The sequence below is a fragment of the Nelumbo nucifera genome, chromosome 3 (genome assembly GCF_055504915.1).
Source record: "Nelumbo nucifera cultivar China Antique chromosome 3, China Antique-T2T, whole genome shotgun sequence".
Classification (NCBI taxonomy): domain Eukaryota; kingdom Viridiplantae; phylum Streptophyta; class Magnoliopsida; order Proteales; family Nelumbonaceae; genus Nelumbo; species Nelumbo nucifera.
This window is the reverse complement of record NC_142651.1, coordinates 38,898,873-38,925,049: the sequence shown is the minus strand read 5'-3', so window position 1 is coordinate 38,925,049 and position 26,177 is coordinate 38,898,873. Positions and strand designations below refer to the sequence as shown.

The 26,177-nt window shown below is 36.4% G+C and overlaps 1 protein-coding gene and 1 long non-coding RNA gene across 2 annotated transcripts; both read right to left on the bottom strand.

Annotated features, from left to right (window-relative positions):
- Positions 1–1,789: 1,789 nt before the first annotated feature.
- LOC148801134 (uncharacterized) lies at positions 1,790–3,029 on the bottom strand. The gene is made up of 3 exons (XR_016084564.1): positions 2,855–3,029; positions 2,699–2,757; positions 1,790–2,113 (listed from the first exon to the last, which is right to left on the bottom strand). It is a non-coding gene; the product is annotated as an uncharacterized LOC148801134 (long non-coding RNA).
- A 10,887-nt stretch (positions 3,030–13,916) lies between these two features.
- On the bottom strand, positions 13,917–18,439 carry LOC104604059 (importin subunit beta-1-like). The gene is made up of 3 exons (XM_010268291.3): positions 18,298–18,439; positions 14,981–17,410; positions 13,917–14,881 (listed from the first exon to the last, which is right to left on the bottom strand). Exons 2-3 carry the CDS (start codon positions 17,401–17,403, stop codon positions 14,683–14,685), a joined length of 2,622 nt encoding a protein of 873 aa, XP_010266593.2. The 5' UTR covers positions 17,404–17,410; positions 18,298–18,439; the 3' UTR covers positions 13,917–14,682.
- Positions 18,440–26,177: the final 7,738 nt, after the last annotated feature.

Genomic DNA, 26,177 nt, shown 5'->3' with positions numbered 1-26,177 from the left:
TGTCGGATTTACATAGGCGTTTCAACAAATGCCCATATATTTCATTGTTTGGTTCAGGCGTTTAATGAAAAATCGGGCATGCCTCGTAAATCGAGATCCCACCGATGCATGAAACGTTAAATTTGGTGTTTCATGCATTGGTGAACCGTTTCCCCCAACAGTTGATTGATTGGCGATTACATGTATCCTATGTGATGCTTACCTGTCAGCACATACATGAAAAACGGTGATGAAAATCACCTTACCAAACAGCATAGTGTTATTCACTACCTACGTGGCAGAAACACTCTCAAACAAAATTAAAGCATTTTTTTGTGAAAAACGGGTCTTGAAAATATGAGCATTTTTTCTTGAAAATCAGTTCCAATAAATACCCACGTTTCCAAACACCATCTAAACATCTACCAACTGATGGTGACTCAGTTGATAGATGTTTTGACTTGTTGTAGTAGAGACCTGGGATCAAATCCTGCTGCAACCAGATTAAAGGGTTGAGGTCACGAGGAAGATGGACTACCCCGGTTGTGTAGCCCCATAAAAAAAAAAATTAAAATATAAATCTCCACAACGGGCTCAGATCTGCTACCCACAAATCCACTGGACATGACAGGTGAGCATACAGGTTGGGAAAATCTCCACAACACAATCGTACCAAATACTCTCTAATTACACTACGGAAATCTTTGTACGTAGAGGACTTGATGTCTAAGCCAACAATTGATGCAAGACAAATACTTTGAATATGTACTCTAAAAGCAAGTTGTTTCAAGATTGCGGGAAAAAAAAAAAACTCATGAACAAACGTTGATGCATGGCAAAGTCGTGGAGAACACATTGACATGATTATGCAAACTAGCTAGGGATAGAAAAAGGGTAAAACTAGTAAAAACCAGGATTATTGGAAGGAGAAAATAGACAAGAAAATGTCAGAACACGACAAATACTATATCTCAGTGGTAGATTCATCATTTTCTCTTGTATTGTTTATGCTCTTCAAACTTCTTTTTTTCCTAGATTTATTAATTATTCATCTTGAATAAACCCTTAAACGAGAAACCACAAAATTCATGGTCGAAAATTAGTTTTTCCTTTAAATTGTGTTTGGTTTGATAGAAAAAATAGGGAAATGAAGAAAAAGGTAAGAAAATCTATATAAGTTTTGTAAAGGTTTTTTTTTGCCTTTTTCTTCCTTTTCTTACTTTTTCTTTCAAACCAAACATAGCCTTAGCGAATTACACTACTGAGGAGAGCTATGGGTCGGCTAATGTTGAAAAAGAAAGGTCCAAGACAGGCAAATCTCCATGATTGAGAAAGACAACAATTCATTTAGGAAACAATGTAAATAGGCAACTGCTTATTCCTTTTTGTATTTCATTCTTTGTATGTGTAATATTTAGTCGAGATACACAAATCTTTCTTTTATTGTTTTTATTGTCTCTCTTCTTATTCTTTAATAACTTGCACCGATCATTCAGGCATTATGAAATAATCCAAATTATACGGTCCATCATCCATATGATCGTTCTAAGCTTGTATGGTCCTGATCGATCGGCGGTTTGATCAGGATATCCAGATTGATAATAAGCTAAGGAACAATTTCTTTCTTTGGGTTGGGGGATGTTAATTATGAGAATCTCTTGCAGAAGATCAACCATGTGTAGAAGTGAGTGTAGAAATTTGAACGCTTTAGAGCTTAACCAAATTACAAATTTTATCTATTTTTTCCCCACCCCTTTATACCAAAGGTAAATAAGAAAAGTAAGCAAGTAAAGCATATAACAGATGGATGGAACAAAAATACCAAATTAATTTATATGTAGGTGTCCCTTAACACGAAAGATATCTCTCTCAACTCTCAAGGAAGGTGGAGGGAGAAAGCAGTACAACTGGTTATTTATTTTATCCATTGATGAGAGGAGTGAAGGAACAAAGGTTGATACGGTGAAGATCGATGAATAAAATTAAAGAGTCAAGGAGTCCTAAATCCACCACCTCCGACCGGGGGCTTCCCTTTATTCCTGGGGTCGTGCTTAGGGTTGGGCCCTGGATAGTCGTAATCTTGCACCGTATCCGCGGTCATAAGCTTCCTTGTCTTCACCTGATGGACGATACCCTTCATCACACAAATCTTGTGGGTTAGCAAATTAAAAAGAGTGATTTAAGGCTACGTTTGGTTTGGTTGAATAGAAAATATATAAGAGAGAAACAGAAAGTTCTTAACAGATTTTAATTTGTGAAATACCTTAAGAACTTAATTACCCCTCACCCTTCTGTTTCTTTCTTATTCTCTATCAAACCAAACATATATAGCCTGAGAAATTCGACCAAATTAAGCACGTTTGCAGCTTGCACAGCACAAATGTTGTTGAAGCCCTGTAATTATATAATGATTTTTTTTTCTATTTCCTCCTTGTATTTTTTATATTGCACACTCACTTTGGTGTAGAATTAAAAATGGAGACTGAATTAATCCACATCTATTACATAAAACAACTAAAGAGAAACAGCATTTGTAGTGTTAACCTTGGGGCCATGATCGATATATATATGCATGGTCCCTTATTTAGTGCCTTCATTTCATCAGAATATATGGTACTGAATTGGTCATTGCTTTCATGGAATTTATGCATGCTTATGGAGGAAGAGACCAAACAACTGTATGACCATGGTTTAATTTCACACATAAAACTAAAGTTACCTGGTGAACTGGAATAAGATTAGACTTGGCGTCAACCTCCACTATGCCATGGACGTTGCCTGCAAGAGAGAACAAGGCAGACTACCTGATGTTACATAAGCTAGTTAGCAAATTTCAGAAACGAGGTTTAGATCGATTGAGAGAGAACATGCTGACCTGAAGACGAGAAAATGAAGAGTATGATCATGATGAGAAGAAGAAGGAAGTTATTGATTTGAGACGGCATGGCTTTGTGATCTAGGGTTTCAAGAGGGCCAAATAGAGAGTAATGACTTGGGTATGCTTATATTCTTATAAGTGGGAATGATAGGGTCACCAAAGCTTTATAGAGTGCAACCCACTCAAGAGAGCTTTATATAGAGTGACGATGAAATGCAACAACCATTAATAGCCACCACCCCCAAAGTCAAATGCACTAACTTTGTTGCGCCAGGAATCACATTAATTTCCTGTTTTTTCCCATAAAAACAGAAGATTAATTTCTGTTGAATGTGGACAAGCTGTCTTGCAACGTCTCGAATTCTTGCCATTTTCATCTCGATCATTTCTCCTGTAATTCAGTTTTTCCTAGTTGTGACTTCCGAATAAATGCATAGCTTAATTCAGGGGAAAAAAAGAAAGAAAGAGGGAAAGGGGATTAGGGGAAAAGATCCGAGTCACCAAATAAATGTTCCAACATGATATATGCATGTCTGTGCCCGTCTGGATTTTCTGCTAACTCAACTCTACAGTCTATTCTACTAACTCTAAAAACTGTCACCTTCCTCTCACTTATTTCAAGAGTCCAATTTTGGCAATAATTAATGGAGGGTATTATTTCCCTTCCATTAAAATAGGTTCCTTTTTCAATAAACAATTAAAATAGGTTTCTATCAAAAAATAGATTTTTTAAGACATAAATCTCTAACGAAGGGGCAATCACACTCTTCTTAGTTATTGCTGGACTCTTGAAATGGTTTAGAGACAAGAAAAAAATTAGATTTTTTAGGCATAAAATAAGATATATACATAAAAGTTCATGTATTAAAGTGGTACATTAAAAGGTTTAGGGCCTAAAGTAAGGTTACCCCCAAAGTACAAATTACCTACCTACAACTTACCCTAATTAAAGATCATATTCACCATAAAAAATCCAAAGGACTTAAAAATATCTTTATACTTATATGTTTTTTAATCATGGGGATTCCCGATGTACAATTACAAGGGGCTATGAATACAGTGTAAAAACAGTCTTGTGAGAAACTGAACCCAAGTTCTTCATTTAGGGTTGACAATGTTTGACATCATATATGAACACTGTTGGTATGTAAGTTTCTTGGCCCAAGAAGGGCAGTAAATAGGGTCCAATGTGAAATACAACTCAAAGGAGTTATTGGGCCCACTAAGCAACCTGTCCATACTTTTCCGGTAAAATTATGAGTTCAAGCCCAAGAAAGTGTAGTGTGGTGGGGTACATTGTATAGGAGTGCAAATGAATCAGACCATTCCAATTCGAGATCCGGTCTTATTTAGTCAAATCTTTGGATCGAATTGGATTCGGATCCCCCACCCCCCATCTAGTCCGAGAAGGTTTGATCCGATGTATTATATATTTATAAATATAAATATTTATAATACATATATATATGTGTGTTAGTTATTTATTTATAAATATATTATTTATATTATATTTTTATAAATTAGTTATATTATTTGTTTTTTTTATAAAAATGCATGTATATATAATGAAAATAATTTAAAAAATACTTGTATTCTTGTTTTTTATTTAAATTGATATATTTTATTTATTTTCTTTTAATAATTTATTAATTTTAAAAGAAAAGAAGTCAAATTGAATCAGATCCGAATATCTGATAGAATTCAAATTCAGATAAGATCGGATCGGATCCGACATATCAGATTCGAATAACCCTGATTCGAATTCTATCCGATCCGTTTTCGTTCCTACCATTGTAAACCAAATTGAATAAGGGCAATGAGCATTAGTCCCATGCCACGTGGTTATCCTTAACCATCCCACTAAATTAAGTGTCAGAGTTGAGTATTGGTGTAGGGCCCATTATTTATGTCAATTAGAGAGATTTTCTCTCTAATCATGTTAAATTAGAGCGAAATCTTATATTTTGTATTATTTTGTATGAATTTATACTGTATATATTTGTATTTGTACTCCTCCCAAACCGAGAGTTAAAATTAAATAAAGAGATTCTCTCAAAAAACTAGCTTATTAGTGCCCATTTAAAGAAGGATTTGCTCCTCATAAAATTGTGTTGGCACCATTCTCACAACCCTTTGAGCTGTGCATTGGAAACATCTCCTGAATAAAAAGATGAAGTATGTAGACATTCCCAATGATTGAAAATTGTTGTGAGAATGGTGTGAGCACAATTTTATGAGGACTGAATCTACCCTCCCATTTAAAGGTCAATTGAGGAGGGAAAATTATGGTTGAATATATTACTTTTCATGTGTGGGCCTGATCTTTTGCCAAGTGTCATTTGGTCCCAACTCCAATTATTGGAAGATCAGCTTCAGTCAGTGCAAGGCCCGTTTGAACACTGTTCAAACAGCCTTTACAGCCTTGCATCGGGAACTTCTCCGTACTTCTATGCGTTATTTGATGGGGAAATATTCCCAATGCAAGACTATGATGGTTGTTTGAACGGGCTTTGCACCTGAATCCCATTTCAATTATTGGGAATTGGACCAGACTTCAATGAGAGGACCCATTTTACTTATAACACATTAGAGATCAAAAAGTAATCACTGGGCCCCATTGTCAATTCACTATGCTTAAATAAAAGAAAACTAGTATGTTCCTTTGATTTAAATTTAAATCTTCTAAGTAGGGGTGTCAATCCATCGGTTTTGGATTGGATTTAATTCGATCAAAACCTTATTACATCAGATTTGGTTGGTACATTATAATTACTGAATTGGGTCAATCCAAAATAAATTGGTCCATATTCTTATTGGTCTGGATTGGACTTGAACAAAATTTCCAATAATCCAATCATGAGGCCAAATCCATATCGAATTTGAAATTGATCAAAACTAAAGACGGGATAAAATCACTTTTATGAAAGTATCTTTATGAAAGCACTTTTACAAAAGTAATTTTAGGAAAGCATTTTTATAGAAGCAGTTTCATAAAAGCACTTTTATAAAAGTACTTTTACATGAAATCACTTTTACAAAAGAACTTTTTATAGAAATACTTTTATAAAAGCACTTTTATGAAAGTACTTTTATGCAAGTACTTTTATAAAAACACTTTTATGGAAGTACTTTTATGCAAGTACTTTTATAAAAGCACTTTTATGGAAGTACTTTTATAAAAGCACCTTTATGAAAGAACTTTTATAAAAGCACTTTTACGAAAGTGCTTTTACAAAAGCATTTAAAAAAACACTTACGATAGCACTTTTATAAAAGCATTTCTACGAAAGTACTTTTATAAACGTACTTTTATGAAAAGTGCTTTTGCAATGACAGAGAGTATATTTTTGTAATTTTCAGATTTTCTTCATTCTAATATATTTTTGTAATTTTTTATATGTTCTGTTTTTTCTATTCCATTCAGTTTGAATTAGATCCAATCCAGTCTACTTACATTTTAATAGATTGGATTGGATTTGGTTTGTATTGAATTTGGATTGGATTAGGTCTAGTCCATTTGTAAGTGAACTCACATTGGACTAGATCCGGTTGAACCAAATCCAGTCCAATTGACACATCTACTTCAAAGTGGGTTCACCTAATGAACCTTTATAAATAAAGGAGAAAACAAGAGGAAAGGTCCTCTCTCTTGGCTAGGTTTCTTTTTAATAAAAAAAATAAAAAAAAAAAAAGAAAGAAAAAAGGGACGGTTGCACAAAAATTAAGGTTAGCATCCCTCAAACTGCTATAATTAAAGCCTTTTATGATCGAAGATAAATCTTTTAACCCTCAAGTGGCCACAACAATCAATTGTTAGAGATCACTCCAAGCGAATGCCATCAATTATATTGCTCCTCAATTGAATTGGTGTTTCTCTCCTCTTACAACCAAATCTTTCTATAGTGATGAATTGTCCTTAGTGGAAAACTTCTTTACCCAAAATCAACTGTTAACTTTCACTCATGGCTGCAAGTTACAGTGAGTTTGTGTATTTTTCTCTCTTGAAATATTTCGAAGCAAGTGTTTTAATTTTTGTTTTGTAAGATTGGGCCTCAAAAGCACTTGTGCGGGTTCTAGTTTCAAAGTGCAAGTGATCTAGGAAAAAAAGTTTACTATATTCTTGGATTCTACTTACGACAAGAAAATAAGAGGGTGTTCTTTTCTTAAAATAAGAGAGAAATTAAAGAGAGAGAAAGAGATCGTATCCCACTTACACTTTTCATACATAAAAAATTAATTTGTCCTCATTTTTTGTGTTTAAAATTTACGCACAAAATTTGTTTTGACAAACACGACTCAAATGCAACATAAAATTAGTGAATTCGGATTTACTTTAATCATATTCATGTCAAATTGAGTCAACTTGTTTAACACAATTAATAAAAGTTTTAATTTTCTGTTGACCCCTTAATTCAAAATGACTTGTTTATAACACAAAGTTTCAAATATATACTATTATGGTAGATAAGAATGACATTGAATGGTTTTTTATAAATTTGTTTAGTCAATAAATGATTAAATATTTATTTTACTATTTAAATATATTTATTATTTATCTTAAATAGATTAATCATGATTTCATATTAATTCGAATTATATGCAATATTTAATATAAAATAAAACATGTTAATTGTATCTAAGCCGTATCATATTGTTATTCGTATAATAAATAAGTTGTGTTCATGTTTGAAAATTTTGATAAAAATTATGTAGTCGTTTTATGATCGTATCAACTCATATATCCAAATATGAAATATCTCTACCTCATCTTGAAACAACCCGAATACGACAAAATAACATGAGTCGCTATTCCTATTTCCTACCTTCAAATTATCTCTTGCATTCAATGAGATAATTTCTGTCATTCCGAGCATAAGATTAAAAGAGCATTAAATATCTGAATACATACTCATCTTTGCTGGTTTCCGGAAGTAGAGAAGGTGAGGTAGAGATTGTTAGACAATTTTGTATGCCCTTATCTTCAATCAGTTTTGATTATTTTTGACATTTAGTGCAAATAAATAAAATACATATTTGATTCATGTTGTGTGGTATATTTCTGTGTAAGACCCTTAAACTAGACACTTAATGAGACGTGTTAGTTTAGAACATTCACAGTCGTTGGATAAATCTGGGGAGATTTATCCTGCCAAGGCTGACACTAGTGTGCTGCCAAGTGTTGGGGTGGCTTGTCTCGGTCGCCAGGGTGAGACCCAAGGCACATGCAGTGTAGGATTACTTGAATCCTTGAACCGGACCAGATTTCCAGTATTGCCCTGGACCTTGGAGATTGATGGGCAAAACTGGAAAGTTACACCTGACCCCTAGACTCGATTATGATACTGCACTATGTGTCGGATTGGGCTGTCTTTGATATGCCAATCAGTGAGATTCTTAGCAGAGGTCAAAACCAGGGCATGTTGGGACAGTCTGAGAATTCATCTGAGTGGGTGATCATTGTGATAGGATCAACTCCTTTGTTGGACAAGGGTAATGATCGGGGATGCACTCTCTCTGATGGAAACCAAACTGCCGGTAGTTGATTTCAATCGTTGGAATTTTGTTTTTGCAAATTATATATATGATATATATACTTATACGGTTTCGAAATGTTTACAAATGGTTTTAATTCCCGGGATCCATGGGAGCAGAGAGTGCAACATTGTTCCTTGTAGCCGAGAGAGAGGTTCTCTCTTGTCGAGCAGTGTTTGATCATTATGGGTCGAGAAGTTAAGTGTAAGGCCATTTAGGGTTGCACTTGATGGGCTAATCTTGCATCTGCACACAGTCCTTGGGGTTTTATTAGATGGCTTGGCCCAGGGACCACTTAGTGTAAGTGTTGGGCCCATAGAGTCCATGTGATGGGCTCAAGGGGTTCACTGGACTTTCCAGTGAATTCGGCTAGACCTTGTAACAAAGGTTGGGCTGAACCCATGTGGTTGATGTGTAGATCAATGCTTAGGTCCCACGTCATACAAAGAAGCCCAACTAGGCAGCAGTTTGGAAACTTATTGAGCACTGATTACTTATTGGGCCTAAAGCCCATTTCGGCCTGGGCTGATATGATCACCCACTTAAGAGGGCATATCTAGGAATAGGGTTAACTAAAGGATTAGGGTTCTAACTCTATCCACTCTTGGAGACCAAACTCAAATGTGATTTGAATCTGGTAACCTCCTGATAAGATCAGGAGTGGGTTGACCTAATCTGTAGATAGCATTAAGATTATCCCCTATCCAAATACTGATTTGGATTGGGATAACTCCTAATAGGATTAGGAGATTTCTTAATCACTAAGAAAGGAGGAAACCCTAATCTTGAATTACAAGAATTCGACCTAGGGTTTTGAAGTAACATCTTCTGCAATCTGAGATAGGATCTCTTCTTCCTAAGCTGAAATCTGCATCCACGCCACTTTCAGCCTTAGGAACTCCTCCAGCCGCCGCCACCTTATTGCTTGGTTCGAACTCCACTGAAGGGAAGATCAAGAAACTGGTTCTTGAGATCAGTCTTTGCTGAAAGACTAATTTGGTTCGGTGCTCTAAGCCTCCAACGGATTCTTGCGAAGAGTTCGGTACGTTGGACGTACACTGTTGGTTCAGCCCCACCATCGTTGTGTCATCTTCAGCGGGAGCAGATTTTGGATCTTTCTTTGGGCGTGAACACCGACATTGGGAGATTTTGATTCTCCGTATCAGGTATAACCCTTCCCTGATCTTTGGTTCAGATCTGGTTTGGTTTGGTTCGAGTAAATCCTTGAATATTTGATTCTAAAATAAGGGAATACGATTCCCAATTGATTGAAGGGAGAAAAATTTTTGAAATTTGCCCACTTATTCCAGAGATATGGGCTTAGGATAATTTAGTGCATGTAATAAACTGCTTCAATTATCTAAAAAGCATTAAGCTCAAATTATGGTGCATGTAATAAGATGCTTCAATTGCCACCACTCAACGAGAGTCATGGAAAAGCTATTCCAGGGAATGCAGGAGCAGGTTGATGCGGGACTGTGGGTGCTTCTACAGATCTTCTTGGGTTCGATTTTGCTATAGCACATACCAATCATGTAGTAAAAGGGATTAATTGCATTAGATATCGGTTTAATTCTCGAAAGGTAAAGAATTATTTTTGTTAAGACTGAACGCTGACGGGATAAAGACAGTTAAACCCTGCCACTGAGGGTTTGGGGCCGTAGTTGGTACAAAAAAACTCTGTAAATGGGCTGTAAGTCTGTAACTAAAATTGTAAATCCTGCCGGGACAATTTTGGTCCAGCTATGCCTGGCATGGCATGATGGGAGAAACAAGATTCAGTCAGACAAAGTCTATTCGAACAGCGATCATAACCTTGCATTGGGAATATCTTCTCATGAAATAAAGCATAGAAATACGGAGATATTTCCGATGCAAAGCTATAAAGGCAGTTCGAGCAGTGTTCAAACAGACTTTGCTCTGACAGAAGCCGATCTCATGATGGGATGGGCTGTGCTGAGCTTGGATTTTCATGGACTAGACCACATGATTAAGAAAACCATGCCAGCATGGCCTGGATAGCCTGTAGCATGGTGTGTGTGCGTGTGTGTATATGTATAAACAATTGTTATATTATATCATTTTATTATTGTATATATCAAAATTCATATAAAATAAAATTTTAAGATTTGTTTTCAATTTTATATTTATTTTAAATTTTCATTATTTTTAAATTTTTTGTAAAAATTATACCTCATGGCTTGGCTCAGCTTGATACAAGACTCAGCCTACAGGTCATCTCATCCTGCGACACAACACAATATGGCTCGGGCCATGGATTGTACTGTGCTGGATCTCTAAAATATTCCAAAAGTAATAAGCACGGGCCAACCTGGCCTGCAGACTAACATAGCATAGACTAACATAGCATAAGCACTAAAAGCATTGAGCATGGTCAAATTTACACCTCTAACTATAATTAAAATGGTCCCATTTACACCTCCAACCGTAATTGATACAGTAAATCTGATTCAAGATCCAATTTAATTATTTGGGATTTGAACATCTGTTAACTAAATTCAATGCAAAATTGACACATCCAATCCAAGGTATGCTGCCGGAAGACATTATACGAAGAAAGCTTTGACCAATCAAACCTCCTCCGTGAAGACTTTGACGGTACATTCTCAAATGAGAATCGAAATATGGATAGTGGCCGTCAAATCATACCATAAAGGCTACGCACCCACCACTATTCCCTAATGCTGATTACCTAACTAAACTTATATATGCATTTATCCTCTACTGCTTTGCATTTCCAACTTCCAAGCCTAACCTTATAAAACAATTCTCCATTTGCACTTCCGGACATTCAAAGATTCCATAAATCAACAATGACTATGTAGGTCTAGGTCTGACTTTTTCTTGGGCAAAATAGGAGTAAACTTTAATTAATGTTAGCAGAAACATTAAGTTCATTACATAGGCACATAGCTAATATTTATATTGTATTTACATGACCAAAAGGCGAAATAATGAACCAACGAGTAAAAGAGGGATAAAGAAAGTTCTATAACATGTCAAAGCACTCGAATTGGCTTTATTTTCTTTGCCTTCGATAGTTTAGTTTGAGTGTCCATGCTACCAGATTCCAGATTTCATGTTAATTAATGTCTACCGGCGGTTCGGACTGGATCGGACAGTTGGACCGAAAGAAGAGAGAACCGGTAATCTGATTTATTTCATTTCATCCCAAAACCGTTTTTTCGTTAAAACCATTGATTTGATAGTAAATTGCTGATTCAGGTGGTTAAATCATCGATCCAAATAAGGATTTTAAGCTGTTTTTAATTTTCTAGTCAGAATAGACTGTTTATTCGGACCAAATAATCGACCATTCGACCTGAGAACTGATCCCCAAAATAGTTCCCTGGATAAATTATGACACGGCTTTTGGAGGAAGTATTGCCATTCTCATTGATTGAGAAAAAAACACTAGGGGTCTACAGTTTTCAGCGGATCTGCACGATCTTTGAGAAGAGCAGGTGTCGTCTTGGCACATGAGATGGCTCTTTGCACAGAATTCGCATTAACACCCCACGGAGCACACCCATACGTGACCCACAGCCCATCCCAACCATTTATTAGAAACATCTCTCCAGGACATGACAAATACAGGAGATGTTTCCAATGCATACTGAAATGTGCATGTCTGGCACCAATCTGATCTTGAACAATCCAATGAGCCATAGAATTCAACCCAATGTTTATGTGGCATTTTATGCATGGTACTCTTTCAATCGGTGACAAAGTCATGAAGCGTGGGGTGAATTTGGTTTCAAAATGTTGTTGTGGTAGCCATAGAACCGAATCCTTTCATCACTTGTTTCTAGGTGGGGTTATGACTCAAAAAGTTTGGAATTTCTTCTATTGCTTATTTGACATACACATTAATCCCTCACAACATATTGGTGATTGGGTGAAAGCATGGTGGCATCAGTGCAAAGCTGACTCTCAAGTTGACAATTTAATAGCTATCACCCCATGTCTCATTCTTTGGATTATTTGGAATGATAGATACAAAAGAGTTTTTGAAAGAAAAGCTTCAACATCAAATGAGCTTATTTCAAAAGTGAATAAGTGGTTGATTGATATTAATGCCATCCAAAAACCCCCTCTCAATGCTAGCTGTAACAACCTTGTGCTCCAAACTCTTAATATTACAACCAAGGATGTTAGGCGAAGGAAAATTAGATGGATAGCATAAAAATTTCTTGTTATAAATTAAATATAGATGGTGCTAATAGGAGGAACCCAGGTGACACTGGTGAGGGTGGAATAATTAGGGATGCCTTGGGAGGTTTTTGCTTTGCTTTCTACAAATTCTATGAATATACTTCCTCCATTCAAGCTGAGTTTTTTACTCTTCTCGCTGGGTTGGACTTTTGTCTCCAACTTGGAATCACTGAATTAGAAAGAGTGACAATGAGTTGTTTATCAACATCATTAACGGGCCATCTCACCCATAGTCAATTGCCTACACGAAGGTTCAAAGTATCATTACGTATCGATCGATACGTATCATTGTAGGACCCTTCCGACACGCCCCTACAATGGATGCATCGAGGGTCTGACCAATTCAGGGGATGGAGGGATCCTAGACCAGCTCCCCTGAACCAGTTTTGAAAAAAATAAAAAAATAAGTATCAAAACACCCAATACGCCCCTATCGACGTATCGATATTTTGAATCTTGGCCTACACTTATATAAAGATCAAACGAACTCTTAGTAACATGATGTATTCTATTGGTCACTCATTGAGAGAAGGATATAGGTGTGCAGATTACCTTGCAAATGTGGGTGTAAATTTGAAAAACAATGCAACTTTTAATTCCGTTCTTCATACCCCGGCAAAGCCTATAAGGTTGTTGCATGAAGATTATGTTAATCTTCCCATTCTAAGAATTGGATAAATCTGATTGTAATTTTTTTAATTTCTTTGTTGGGGTGGATTTTAAGAGGGTGGTGATGAGTACTTTTTGTATTGGGCGTGGGGCAAGGCGGGGTATGTCCTCCCCTATATATTCTGATTTTCCATTTCATAATGGTTAATAATGTGAACACTCAATGAATGATGATTTTGACTGTTTATGCATAAAATATATAAAAAGAAAGGCAGGCCGTGAGATGTGAGAGAGAGAGAGAATTACTATTCACTCTTTTATTTAACAAAGCAAACGAACACCGCAGCAGAGGTTTAATGGTGGGTTACCCTTCACTCAAAAATATTTTTGTATATAGCTTTATACCAGAATATGACAAACAATATTACAAAAAGATACACAACCCCGATCAAAAAGGGAACACACCAACCATCTTTCCAGACATTTTAATGTCACGGAACTCCTAATATGCCTGTACATACCACTACCTTCCATGACAGTAATCATGATGATTACATTTCACACAGCAAAGAATTGAAGATAATTGACCCACAAATCTAAGAATGAAAAAATATGTAATGAAAAATGAGACAAGGGAATAATGGAATGCATGTATATTTGACATCAACTTACTAGGCAAAGGTGAAGATAATCATGAAATATGATCAACAGTGGATAATAAATGCCCTAAAATTATGTGGACGATTCCGAGCCGCACATATTGAGTATACAATAAAAATAAAAATAAAATAAAATAAAGCTACCAGAACAACTAAGACAGACGGACAACTTGAACAATGCAGGACTCAACACAAAAAAATTCAAAAAGAGGGGGAGGGAGATGAAATGATGCAAATCAATGAGAAAATTTTGAATATTCCCTCTTGGGATGTCTTTAAGTGCCACAACACCTGAACAGAGTTTTGGGTGTAATACAATCCAAACACCGAAGCCTTCGGTTGCTTGCGCATAGGAAGGCACCAGCTAATTGGGAGGGGTCTTAAGAAGATGCAATGTCAAATAGAACCAGTTCGGACATTGTGGTGGTAATGACAAAATAGTCAGAACCGTGTTCCCTCAACATTTCACAGCTCTAATCGCCGCTTCCCCAATTCCGCCCACCAACATTTTTTTTTTCTTTTTTACGGTTTTTATGTATTTCTTCCGTTAGGGGGAGGCTTAACCACTTCTGCAAAGTGGGGGTCATAAACACCTACTTTCTCCATGCAAACTAAAAAACACCCACTGACCGACTCCATGGTGCTGAGACAAGAGCTAGTGGACAACGACCCCAATTCTTGTAGTGTGAAAATGGCGACAACCCAAAACATGGTATGCAATCTTGGACCCCAACTCAACACACCCAAATGCATGCAGGGACTTCCAAAAAATACCGACTTCCAGCAGCCTCAAACAGACATGGCTCGACTGATGGCCAACTTGGCCCAATCAGCAGATTCTTTAATCAAATGGTCATCAGATGACAAGCATTCATTTAAAAAGTCTCTGCTTGAGACAGACTGTTGAATCAAGGAAGCTGCATTACTACCCAGTGTATCAGCTAGATCTCCCAGTACTCCAATTGCAGTCTTAGTCACTGTATCGTCCCTGCAAATAAATAAATAAACCAATAAAATGGTCAGTAACTAAAGATTGAAGACATGAAGGAAACATGAAACCAATATGCAAGGCCTCCGAGAAACTCACATGTCTTTCTCCATGTACAAGCTATCCAAGAACTGGATGATGTGAGGGGCATAGGGCATCAGCAGCTGTGTCTTGGGAGAATTCTTGAAGCCTTGGAAAATCCCCGAGTATGCTTCCAAGATCCCATTTCTTAGAAGATTGGTATACTCTATTATTTCATCATCAGCACCAGATGCATGGGCAGACAGTTCAGCGGCACTCTGGAGCATGGGCATCGCATACATCAAGTACTTCTCAAAATTTTCTCCAATCGCCAGGGCAATGTCACCAAAGCATGAGAATATAGGAGGCTTCACAGTCCGATGCAACTGATTGCTTGACAAATCCTTGAGGAGTTGTGTCATGATGCCATCACAGTATGGAAGTACCTTATCCTCCAATGCCCTGCATATATCCCCAACTACACCAACTGTGACAGCACAGACCTGATACTCTTCAAAATTCTGAAGACCCATTTCAAAATACTTGTAAAATTCTTGCATGTACTTGGCAAATTCTTGGCCTGTTGCATAAGCAAAGGCTCCAATGGCAAGCATTGCCTCTTCATGCACAGTGGCACTTCTGCAAGCAAAAACCCTCAAGAAGAGGCTCATCATCTGATCAGCATATTGCATGAACACAGACTTTGTTGGCTCAGAGGCCCCCAACTTCTGTATAATGACCTGCAAGCACCCACAGAGAAGACCTTGCAATTCATTCTGCTTTTCCTTTTCATCAGATGAAAGTTTCTGGGCCTCTAGTGTCTGATGGAGTTCCATCATTATGAGAGGAACTAATTGCACCACCAACGGAGCTGTCTCATCTGTTGAACACCTCACAACTTCATTTAGAGTTTCATAAGCAGCAGTCCGGAGGCGGGATTCTCCAGCATCTTCTCTATGTGTCACATTGAGAAGGGCCTGAACAATTTCCTGGAAAAAAGGTGTTATGGGGGAGGATGATGAGCCTACATCCTCATAACCTTGGGCTAGGAAATACAGAGCACCACATGCTTTCTCAGCAACATTGGGAACATCTTTCATGCTCTGAAGAAGAACTGTTATAATTTGTTGACAGTTTGCATGGGTAATGATAGGTGTCTCCACTGTTGAGCCATGAAGGAATTCAAAAATTCTTCCAAGGGTCCATGCAGTAGTGTCCTTCACATGGTTGTTTGGGTCATTAGTCAATGCACTGAGCATAAAGTTTAGGGCAACATTAACAATAGATGTAAGTTTCTCTGGTGTTGGACCCTCCAAGATTGAACCAAAGGCATAAGTGGCTGCCTCCCTCTGTCGCCAATCAGGTTTTGTTATATTCTCTTCAATAAAAGGCATAACAAGTGGAACAATATCATCTCCCACAGTCCTTGCGACCAACCCCAAACATGTACCCCCAGCCATTGCGAGGTTCCATGCCCCTTCATCCTGATCCTGATCCTCTTCTTGCTTAAGGAGTGTCTCCAGTAACAAAGGGACGAGAGCGGGGAGAGCCTGCTTAACAAAATAAAAGCAAGTAGTTTCAGAATCACCACTTAAATCACCTCCATATTCTTCTAAGATGTCTATCTCCTCATCACAAATTGAACTCCAGAATTCAACAGCTTGAAGCGCAACAGGCTCCTCATCCTCCCTCACAGCTTTTGCTGTAATGTTAAAAATGGCCTGCATGTAAGGGGATAATTTTTCGTAATAAGTCGAAGAAATAGAAACCAGACATTCAAAAGCTGCTTGCCTAATCTTTAACTCTGGGGACAAGGTTGCCTCACAGACAACTTTCATGATATAGTCACGCTCCATATCATTGGTGAAATTAGCATGAGCAAATCCCAGAGAATTATACAATGCTCTTGTGGCAGCAAGCCTGATATCATTGTTCCCTTCAGAAGCATTCATACCCTGAACCACAGCTGTAAGTATCTTATTTACTTTATCTTGATCTACAACATCTGGAGAGACTTCTTCACACAAATACCCTAGAGTCTCAAGTGTGGCCTGTTTGACATGATCGGGAACCTGATGGATGTTGTTTGACAAGAGAGCATCTATCAGCTCAGGCCACTGATTATGCGGCAACTCAATTCCAGCAATCTTTGCAATGACTTGAGATGCAGTAGACCGAGCATCAGGTACAGGAGAAGAAAGGGTCTGTAACAAGCAAGTTTTGATTTGGGCTTTCACAGATGAGTCCAAGGACAACCATCTTTGAACAAGCTCAAACTTCCTATGTTGCTCCTTGGCATCCAAGGCATTCTTGAGGATCAAACCAGCTAACTTACGGCTATCAACAGGCTTATCATCATTTGCCAATTCCCCAGATAGGGATAACAAAAAACTAGGAAGGTTTTGCTCCTGAAACTGCTTCAAGCTTTCTTCTGCATGCTTCCGTACTGTGCCATCAACCGCTTGGGCATTCAAGAGAACCTGAGTGACTTCCATTGCCATCTTGTATCTGTTAAAAACACAGATGCAAAACTTATAAGTAAGGTTTGACAAAAGCCACTCATTGGTTATCCAAAAAGAAAACAAAAATGTTCCATGCTAGTTAACGAAGTAAATCACTCCATACAAACTCAACCAAGTATCAAAATCACAAAACTTGACGAAAATTATATTTCTTCCTTGAAAAAAAAAATATCCATTGCAATATGTGATCACACGAGTGGAAACATTTTAGAATCATGAAAGATCATAGATCTGGATAATTTTGAAAATAGGGAAAATCATATAGAAAAATAGAAGAGAAAGAGAAGCAGGCGAGAGGTGATCAAATCGATAATGCTAATGAAATCTTTCTATGACGTTTCAGCCTATAAGTTTTTTTCTAAAAATCAAAACCTGAAAGTCAATACTTGTGACTAAATCACTAAAAACCAGATCAGCCGCAGATCAGAATACATAAACCCAACTAAGGCGATTACTGGTATCAGAGAGCGGGATCAAAAGCTCTAAAATCTAAGTTCTACTCCGTTAGACGAATTAAAAACGAATAAAAGATTAAACCTGGACTAGACCTTTTACGGGCATTGATTATTTGCTATTTCAAACCTAAAACGACTACAAATGAGGTGTCCATACAAAAAAAAAAGTCAATTTTCTCTCCCTAACACATCGCCATCAAACGTTCAAAACCCTAACATCAAAACCCCTGAACTTGGAAAACCCATTAAGACCCCCAAAAAAAAGAAGCCCTAATTCAGAAGCTAAATCGAATCCATACATTAGACCCTAATTCGAGACTACGTAACCGATATCACAAAAATGGTGGTTCTTATAAAAATTTCAAATCGATAATTGAAATATTGTTCAGAAACAACGGATTTTCAAATGAGAACTTACAAAGGTTCGAATGAATCACGTATCCTTCTACACGATCAAGGGCGTCTCTCGAGTGAGAGTATTTGAAAACCCTAGAGAGGCAGCGAGGAAGCAGAAGAGAGAGAGAGAGAGAGACGAAGAAGCGAACGCGGAATGTATTTTTGAAAACCCTAATGAACTCTTTTTTTTTCTAAACTGCTGAGAGTAAGGACTGCAAGTCGGGCCGGGTTGCGTCGGGTTGAGATCAACCCTAATCCAAGTCGAAGTTTGAAATCGGCTTGGGTTCGACTTGGCCCGACTTCTCTATTCCTCTTGCGGTCTTGCCACACGTTCTCATCTCTCAAAGGTTTAGGTCAGTTCAATTTTAGCATTATCATATTGGAAAAGAACATATTTATCATATGGTTTAACGACATTTTACCTAGGGGTGAGAAAAAAAAATCAAAAAACCAAACCGATCGAAACTGAATTGAAAATCGATTAACCGAATTATTGGTTTGGTTTTAATTCGGTGTTTTTAAAAAATCGAAAGTATCGGTTTGGTTTCGATTAATTAATTTAAAAAACCGACAGTTAACCGAATCGACCGATATACATGTTTTTTTATATATTTATGTATATTATATATATATATTATAAATTAATATATACGCATTATATATAAAAATATATATTTATAATATATTATTTATTATTTAAAATATAATATTTTATATATATTTATAATCTTTTATTATATATTTATATATTTTTTAATAATAAATATTATAAAGTCAAAAAAAACGAAAAACCAATGAACTGAACCATCGGTAAATCGATTAATTTTGGTTTGATTCTGGTTACCGGTTTCCAAAAACTGGTACTACCGATTCGATTCACAAAAAAGGCCCATGGTTCGGGCCCGAACCATGAGCGCCCCTAATTTTATCTTTAAATTTGAAATTGTGGGCATGCATGTACGTCTTTATACTTAAACCAGCGGGGAGGGGACTGTAATGCACAGAAAAATGTGAAAATCTGAATAATTTTATTTACTATGGACAAATTTTTTAAACTAGCCCTCTAAGATTTAGTAAATTGAGTAGCTATATTCTTACCGACTGACCGTATTGTCTTAAAGTATTCTTAGTATTTCTGATAATTATTGCCATCCTTAAATCTTAACGAAGACACACGAAAAAGTAGTTTTACCCTTACATTAAGAAAGGGCATTAAATAGTAAATTACTATTTTAACCCTATATTTAATGGAACAGGCGTTGAATGAGAAGAACATCATCGCCTGCAACAACAGCTGCAACTTCGGTTCAGCAATGCCCTATCTCTATCGGGATTATGATTGTTCAAAGAAAAGGCATCGTTGCCCTCTTGTTTGGCGTTTCGACTACTATACTAGGACAAACACTATATTCCACCACGGTTTGATGAGGGACACGGTCTGACAAGGAATAGGTAGGAATGAACGAGGAAGGGAGAACCAGAGAGAAATGAGAGAGGGGGAAGAAAGTGAGGGGAGAACCAGAGACAAAACATGCCTTTTAATTCCATTGGGGAATCTCAAACGGAAGAAGCAAAGACAGCAAGGCTACAAACTTTCTTTCCTCCTCTACCATCGTCGCTGCAACTTTTTTTCCCTTCTTCTTTATCTTCTTTATGTACAACAAAACACCATAACCAAGGCTTGCATCGTTGGGCTGGGGAAAAATGGTCGTCGACTTGCATGTAAACCATGGCAACATCGGCTGGGTTGCTTAACAGCAAAAGGCAGCTTGGGTGATTTTGACAAATTACGAAAATAAATCATGTTTAAAGAAGCTTAAAAGAAAATAACTAAAGCCAAAATAAACAAGAAGACCAACTTTTCACTGAATACTTAAGAGAAAATCAAATGAACTCCCCTATTATTACCCTAGCTACTCTTTATATAGACTTATTCACACCCTTATGCCTCCTACAAGAAAGTTTCCTAATTTAATAAAAGAATACTCTTTATTACAATCTTACTAAATCTCTTCAAAAACCAAAGTCCTAATGAATACAAATTCAGAAATCACATTTTAATGATAACTTGGTAAATACAAACTAAAATACAAACTCTTCGATTACACCAACTTGGTACACACAAACTAAGATGGATTGTTGAAGCCAACTTAATAATGATTTATTCACTTAATTCGAATCATATACTGCATCAGATTTTGATCCCAACTGAAACACAGATGGGATGCAAACCAATACATGGTGTAGGTATGTACAGTTCATCCAGACCCTCAAAGAACACTCAGATACCAAGAGTAATGTCACAGAAGCACTCACGATCCGCTTGTAATAAATTTCCGCGCTGTGATGAACCTACAGTACACCACCACCTTTGCGATGAACCCATAAAGCATTAAGCAAAACTGCGATAAACCCACGGCTCACCAAGTTCGGTTAACACCGAACCTAAATAAACCTTAGAAAAACCCGTCCAAGAGACCCAAACATACCTAAGTGTGTGATGAAGCCACACCCGCTATAACGTGCGATGAACTCACGACCTTCGAGCTTGGTTTGGATAACGGGGTGAAAATAATAGTAGGCCAAGCCCACGGTGTGGCCCGCATGTACCAGATGCACGCAAGCCCGAGACAACAAAGGACTTTGCAAACCGCCATGTAGAATTGACGAAGTACCACTGAACGATGACATCACTATTGCCACTTAGGATTAGTCATGACGCGCAAAAAGTAGTAGCACACTCAAAGAATGAGGAATCTCAAGGATAAGTAAAGCCAATCCTTAAGAAGATCCTCATAAAACACATGGCGATGCCTCAGTATCACACCTAATGAATGACAGCGAATCAAATATTCCCTTCCACAATATGGAGCGAATGTCTTAATCTTCTACCTTTTAAGATTTGGGAACCTCCTCCATAAATAAAGATCATCCTCGCATTAGAATGCATTCGATCCTAAGCATTTGTCACTAACACTTTCATTTTTCTAAACCATCGACCTAAAGGCCTTTGCCTTACCTCATCCTCGAGGCCTCTCTTCGTCTTTCAAAGAAACCACCCCCCAGCCTAGTCTCACATCCCCATCCTACACATGACTCCCCCAAACTCCTCTTCCCATCTTCTCTCATTCTCTCTCTCTCTCCTACTCTCTCTTTCTAGTTGTCTCTCTCTCTCCTCTAACTAGCTAATACTCGAGAATACAGATTGTTCACCTTCGTCTTGAACCTCTGGACCGAGCAACATAGCAGCGACAAAGCAGAAGTGAAACCCCATCCCTTCAATCTTTCCTCCCATATTTTTCTCTCATTCTCTCTCCCTGTCCATTTTCGTCCAACAGGATAATATCCCCAAAAACCTACTATTCATCGTCTTGTTCATCGGAGAACCAGCAGCGACAAAAAACAAAACTAGTAGTGTCGGTGACATTTCTACAATCTCTCTTCATCTTCCGTCTTTTTTTTTTCATTTCTCTGTCCACTTCCATCTTCTCACTAGTCTATTACTACAATCTCCATCACCGTTCTTCTTACTATTTTCCTTTGAAGTGCATCTTGTAATTAGCTCTTTGCCAGCGAGCTCTCGCGCTCAATGATGAACAATGGCCAATGGAGGAAAAGAAAGATGGAAAGGAAATGGGGAAACATAGGGAAGGAGAGAGAAGACCGTGATCCATCTTTTGAGGCTTTGGGACATGTGGTAATTGTCAAAGGGTATTTTAGGTTTAATTTAACATTAAATCAAATACGTGAAGTCACGTATAAACGGTCTATGACGGAGGCTTAACGGGAACTTGGAAAGGGAGCTGTGCGTTAATTATTAGAAACAGTAGGGGTACTTTAAAACAATATTAAAACAGTAGGGGTATAGTTTGTCAATTTCCTAAACCTTAGGGGTAATTTAAGAAATTTGCCATTAATTAATTTGTAAATTAATAATCAAAATTTGTTGTTAATTAACTAAAAGTATTTAAAGTTATTGTTAATATTTAAAATTTTAATAATTGTATTTTCATTTAATGTTGATTTATATAAAATAATAATTATTATTTTAATATGAACAAATGTTTTTCAATAAATTTAATTTTATTAATCATTTATAGTAATTTTAATAACTATTATTATTTTTAAATGAAATTATGGTTGATTTTAAATAAACAAAAATAATTACAAAAGCTAACATTTCTACTAATTTCATTAATAATTAACAATTATATAAGAAAGGCAACAGAGTGGGTTTGGGGCGGGGCACCCCATCCCTATCCTCGCCCCATAGTCAAGACACTCTACCCCTTCCCCGTCTCGTCCCTAGTGTCAAACGGGTTTAGGGGAAGGCACCCACTCCCTGTTAAGGACGTTGGATCCTCAAATTTTCCCACTTCATCCTCAGTGTTGAGCAAGTTAAAGGCAAGGCACCCACTCCTCATCAAGGATGAGGAATCCTTGAATTTTCCCCACCCCGTCCCTAGTGTTGAATAGGTTCAAGGCAAGGCACCCCCTCTCCGTCAACCCAATATTCAATTTGATGACAAAAATGATCAAAAGGATATACTTAATATCAACCACAAGTTAAAATTCTATAAGTACACTAAATCGTCTTTAATTTGTAAAAATATAATTTTATGAATTTTTTTTACATTTGTGTAATTTTGAAAAATTATTCAAATTTATTCTTAAATTATTATTATATAATTTACTTTCTTTTTAAATGATTTACTTACAGAGTTACACTAATTTATCTTATATTTTCTAATATAAACTAATCGATAATTTCCTTTTTCCAATATTATACTAATTTATCTTAATAATTTGTGTAATTATTAGTTCAAATTATAGTTTTCCCTTTCCCATACTCATTTATCTTTATTAATTTTCAATAATTTACAATGAAAATTAGGGGTGAGCAAAAAAAAATGAAAAACCGAACCAACCAAAACTGACCCAAAAAACCAGTTAACCCAACCGGTCGGTTCGGTGTTTTTAAAAAACCTAAGGTACTGATTCGGTTATGGTTAACCAATATAGGAAATAGGCAGTTAACCGAACCGACCGGTATACATATATTTCTATATATTTTATATATGTTTATGTATATTATATATATTTTATATATTATAAATTAATAAATATGCATTATATATATAAATATATTTATATTATATGATATATTATTAATTATTTAAAATAGAATATTTTTTATATATTTTTATAATATGTTGTGAAAATCAAAAACTGAAAAACCGGCGAACTGAACCTACGGTTAACCAAACTGGTCAATTGGTTAACTGATTGGCTTCAGTTCGGTTTCGATTACCGGTTCTCTAAAAACCAGTAGTACCAGTTCGATTCAAAAAAAGCCCTACGGTTTAGTTAGCCAAATCGTGAGCACCCCTAATGAAAATTACATAATTTTTCAACAGTTTTTCAAAATCTATCAAATGTAATAATTTTTCCTAAAATTTCCAAAATATTCTAATAGTTTTCAATAATTATTTAATACATTTTAAATAAACTTTCAAAACTTTTATCTATTTTAATTTCCAAAATGTTATTTTACAAAAATGTAGTTTATGGAGATTCATTGAAAATTATTTTAAATTGTTATTAAATATTTATTTTTATTAGGTAGTTTACTAACAAAGTTACACTAATTTATTTTTATTTTCTAATATAAATTAATTAATAATTTCTTTTCCAACATTATAATATTTTATTCTCCCATTTGCATTCGGTTATTAACTATAATAATAACAATAACTAAAATTTTATACTTTTGATAATTGTTAAATATAATTCTCAATTTTATAGAAATTAGTTAAAATGTTTTCAATTTCTATAAATGTTGTTAATTAATATGAATATAGTATTATTTTTCCAAAATACTTTAAAAAGTCATGATGAGTTAACTCATAACAATATTTATTAACTTTTGGTAATAGAATGATTTAATACACATTGAATATGGGTTGGATTAAATATTATTCATATTTAACTATTTATTAATTAATATGAATATTTTAAATGAGAAAGAGCTGATGTAAATTTGGGGAGAGATTTTATGAATTGATCGGGGAGTGGAGTGACATGAGAAATTCCTAATGGATTAGAGGAAATACCTTAGGAGTTTGGTTGGGAATGGTGACATGACTAAATGGGAGTGGTGGAGAGGAGAGAGGAGAGAGAGAGCCAAGGAAAATGGAGCAAGGAGAGGCATGTTGGCATGGACCGTTTGGCTATATATATACACATACTCATACATATACATATATGTATACAAGAAAAGATATATTTTGTCCATGCATAGTTGCGTATAAATACATACATAGATATATAAACACATGCATGTATATTAATGTTACCAAATTTGGCACGAAGGTAAATCAAGAATTGGTTGAGTTGAACAAGGTTTTAAAATTGAGCCAGACAACGAACCATTCAAAGGTCCTGTTCTTGGATCGAATGGTTTGACCATTTTAATCGAACGAATGGCCCGTTTTGACAAAAAATAAATAAAAAATGATAAAAAACTAGTGAATGATTTGACCACCCAAATCAGCGATTTATTGACTAAATCAATAATTTCTTGCCAAAATGACAGTTCTGGATTAAAACGGAACCGATCAAATGACTAATTCCCAATTTGTTCCAGTCCGACCGTCTGGTCCGATCCGGTCCGGATTTGAAAACCATGGAATTGAGATTGACCGATCCAAGGCTGAAGTCTCCAACCCTGACTCAGACAAGGAAGATTGGAAGCTATTAGGGGAATCCCAATTAGGCAACTCGTACACTTCACAATCCGACTCCAGCAGACATATTAAAAAGAGGAAACTTTATTGAAGATTATGGGATACAAAGCAAGGAGACGAGTTTAGACTAGCTAAGGTAAGTCAAGCAACCTACACTCAAGCACAACGGACAGAGAAGCAAATTAGCAAATGACAAGAAATTCAACCGCTTGCTCTCATCATAAGCGATTCAATGGCCACTATCTATCTTGTACGGATGCTGAGGATCATGTCGTTTCTTCTCCCCGTGCAGACGTGCTGATATGCCACACGAAGAACCTCAAAAGCCAAAATGGCTCCTATCAAACGTGTCGATTCCTGAGCCACTACTCTGCGTCCTAAGCTCAACATTTTAACAGTTCCACAAATTGGAACTATCTTCTTTCACTAATACCCAGATTGTTAAGAACATTGCACCAAAGCCATGGGTTATTGCCACTCGATATAGCTCAATCAGTGCATGACACGTACTGACCTCGAGAGCAACATCTCCTATTTACAAGCCTCAAAGGGCAAGTACAAGAATCCACCTCTAACCCCCATACTTGATGACAATCCACCATTATTCATTACGACCCCGGTTGATCGCTCAACCTCATTAATTGCCAAAGTAACGCTTGGTCACGTGGTCTCTGTCAGCAGTCATTTCATTAGCTGACGTAAGGAATCGTTTATAAAGTCATGGCAATATTACATTCAAAAGGGCCTAGCCTATAAGCAAGATGGGAAACAGTGGGTATCTCTTAATGCACTCACTCTCTCGCTTTACATCTCACCTCGGCACCTCAGCTTTTCAACTGTTTCTGTAAATTTAATTATCAGAATTTTTGTCTCTTGGACCATACCCGAGGCCTCTGACATATTTTTTATATCTACGAGTGGGACCTCGGTCCATCTCAACTCAAACAATTCTCCAAAAAAAAAAAAACACTCAAACCAATTCTCAATTTACAATCATTGACAAATATGGTAACATCACATATGTAAATACATCATATTTATTAAAAATTCTCAAATTACAAGAAATAAGCATAAAAATCTTATATATCTTATTGTATATATACTAGTAGAATAGCCCGTACAATGCACGAGGTATTTGATATTGATGGTGATCTAT

Excerpts from the sequence above, each read along its gene's own strand:
- LOC104604059 (XM_010268291.3), bottom strand. The coding sequence starts at position 17,403 with ATGGCAATGGAAGTCACTCAGGTTCTCTTGAATGCCCAAGCGGTTGAT. Across the intron at positions 14,882-14,980 it reads TTGTACATGGAGAAAGACAT|GGACGATACAGTGACTAAGA; the intron begins GTGAGTTTCTCG and ends ATTTATTTGCAG.